General features: G+C 57.7%; 1 protein-coding gene across 1 annotated transcript in view; it reads right to left on the reverse strand.

Annotated features, from left to right (window-relative positions):
* EMH_0037010 (ATP-dependent RNA helicase, putative) overlaps nucleotides 1-1,269 on the reverse strand; it is a gene marked incomplete at both ends in the record, with an annotated part of 6,589 nt that overhangs the window by 204 nt on the left and 5,116 nt on the right. Inside the window, 2 exons of the mRNA XM_013495144.1 lie at nucleotides 1-484; nucleotides 901-1,066. Of these exons, the coding sequence (XP_013350598.1) occupies nucleotides 1-484; nucleotides 901-1,066 (650 nt within the window). The remainder of the gene's footprint in view (nucleotides 485-900; nucleotides 1,067-1,269) is intronic.

The raw sequence follows: 1,269 nt of genomic DNA on the forward strand, positions 1-1,269 counted from the left end.
CCTGCAGTCCCCACCAACACTCAAATCTATAACAACTGCATCGCCATCATCCTCCTGCTGCTTCTGCTGCTGCTGCTGCTGCTGCTGCTGCTGCTGCTCCCCCTCCTGCTGCTCCTGCTGCTGCTGCTGCTGCTGCTGCTGCAGTTTGTGTGTATTGAAAGTTTTTTGTATCTGCGGAGATATCCATGTGGGTATAGTAGCCGAGAGCATGAGGGTTTGCCTTTTAGGGTTTAGGAGAGAGAGAAGGGCCCCCATGGGGGCCCCAAAGGGGGCCCCCAGCAGCTTGTCTGCTTCGTCCAGCACCAGGCAACGCAGCTGCTGCAGGTGCAGCAGGTGCCCTGCTGCAGCAAGAGACAGCACGCGCCCCGGGGTACCTATCACCACGTGGGCCCCCCGCTGCTGCAGCAGCACAGGGCCTAGGGGGGGCCCCCCATACACACCCCCAACAGCAACCACCGGGTGACACACAATGCTCCCTCGATACCTGCATACACACAGCAGCAGCAGCAGCAGCAGCAGCAGCAGCAGATGAGGCAAGAGCAGCAGCAGCAGCAGCAGATGAGGCAAAAGCAGCAGCAGCAGCAGCAGGGAGTAATCCGAAACAGCAGCAACAGAAATAGCAACAGAAACGATACAAAGAAAACAGCAGCCACAATAAAAGTCAAAGCAGCGAAAGAAGTAAACACAGCAGTAGCAGCAGCAGCAGCAGCAGCAGCAGTGGCAGCAGCAACAACAGCAGCAGGAGGAACTGCAACGCGGTGTCATAGACATAAGTAACGAAGACACCAGCAGCAGCAGCAGCAGCAACAACTGCAGCACCAGTAGCAAGAGCACCAAGAAAAGCAGCAACAGCAGCAGCAACAGCAGCAGCAGCAGCAGCAGCAGCAGCAGCAGCAATACTTGTAGAACTGAGCAGCAACTTGGTCTGCGAGCTCCCTCGTCGGCGTCAGTATAAGGATCGGCTCCTCCCTGGGCCACTGCTGCTGCTGCAGCAGCTGCAGCAGCGGCAGCACATAAGCGAGCGTCTTCCCTGTACCCGTGGGGGACCTTATCAACACGTCGCGCCCTGCAGCAGCAGCAGCAGCAGCAGCAGCAGCAGCAGCAGCAGCAGGAGCAGCAACACAGAGGGCGACGGAGATTATCTCAGGCGCAAGTACACTACCCCGTTCCCTGTACAGCTGTTGGCTCCTCAGCTAGCTACAGCTAGCTAGATAACAGCAGCTAGCCATGGATAGCCGCAGCTAGCTACAGCTAGCCATAGCTAGCTGT

This window comes from Eimeria mitis, genomic scaffold, assembly GCF_000499745.2.
Source record: "Eimeria mitis Houghton genomic scaffold, Emh_scaff1439, whole genome shotgun sequence".
NCBI lineage: Eukaryota > Apicomplexa > Conoidasida > Eucoccidiorida > Eimeriidae > Eimeria > Eimeria mitis.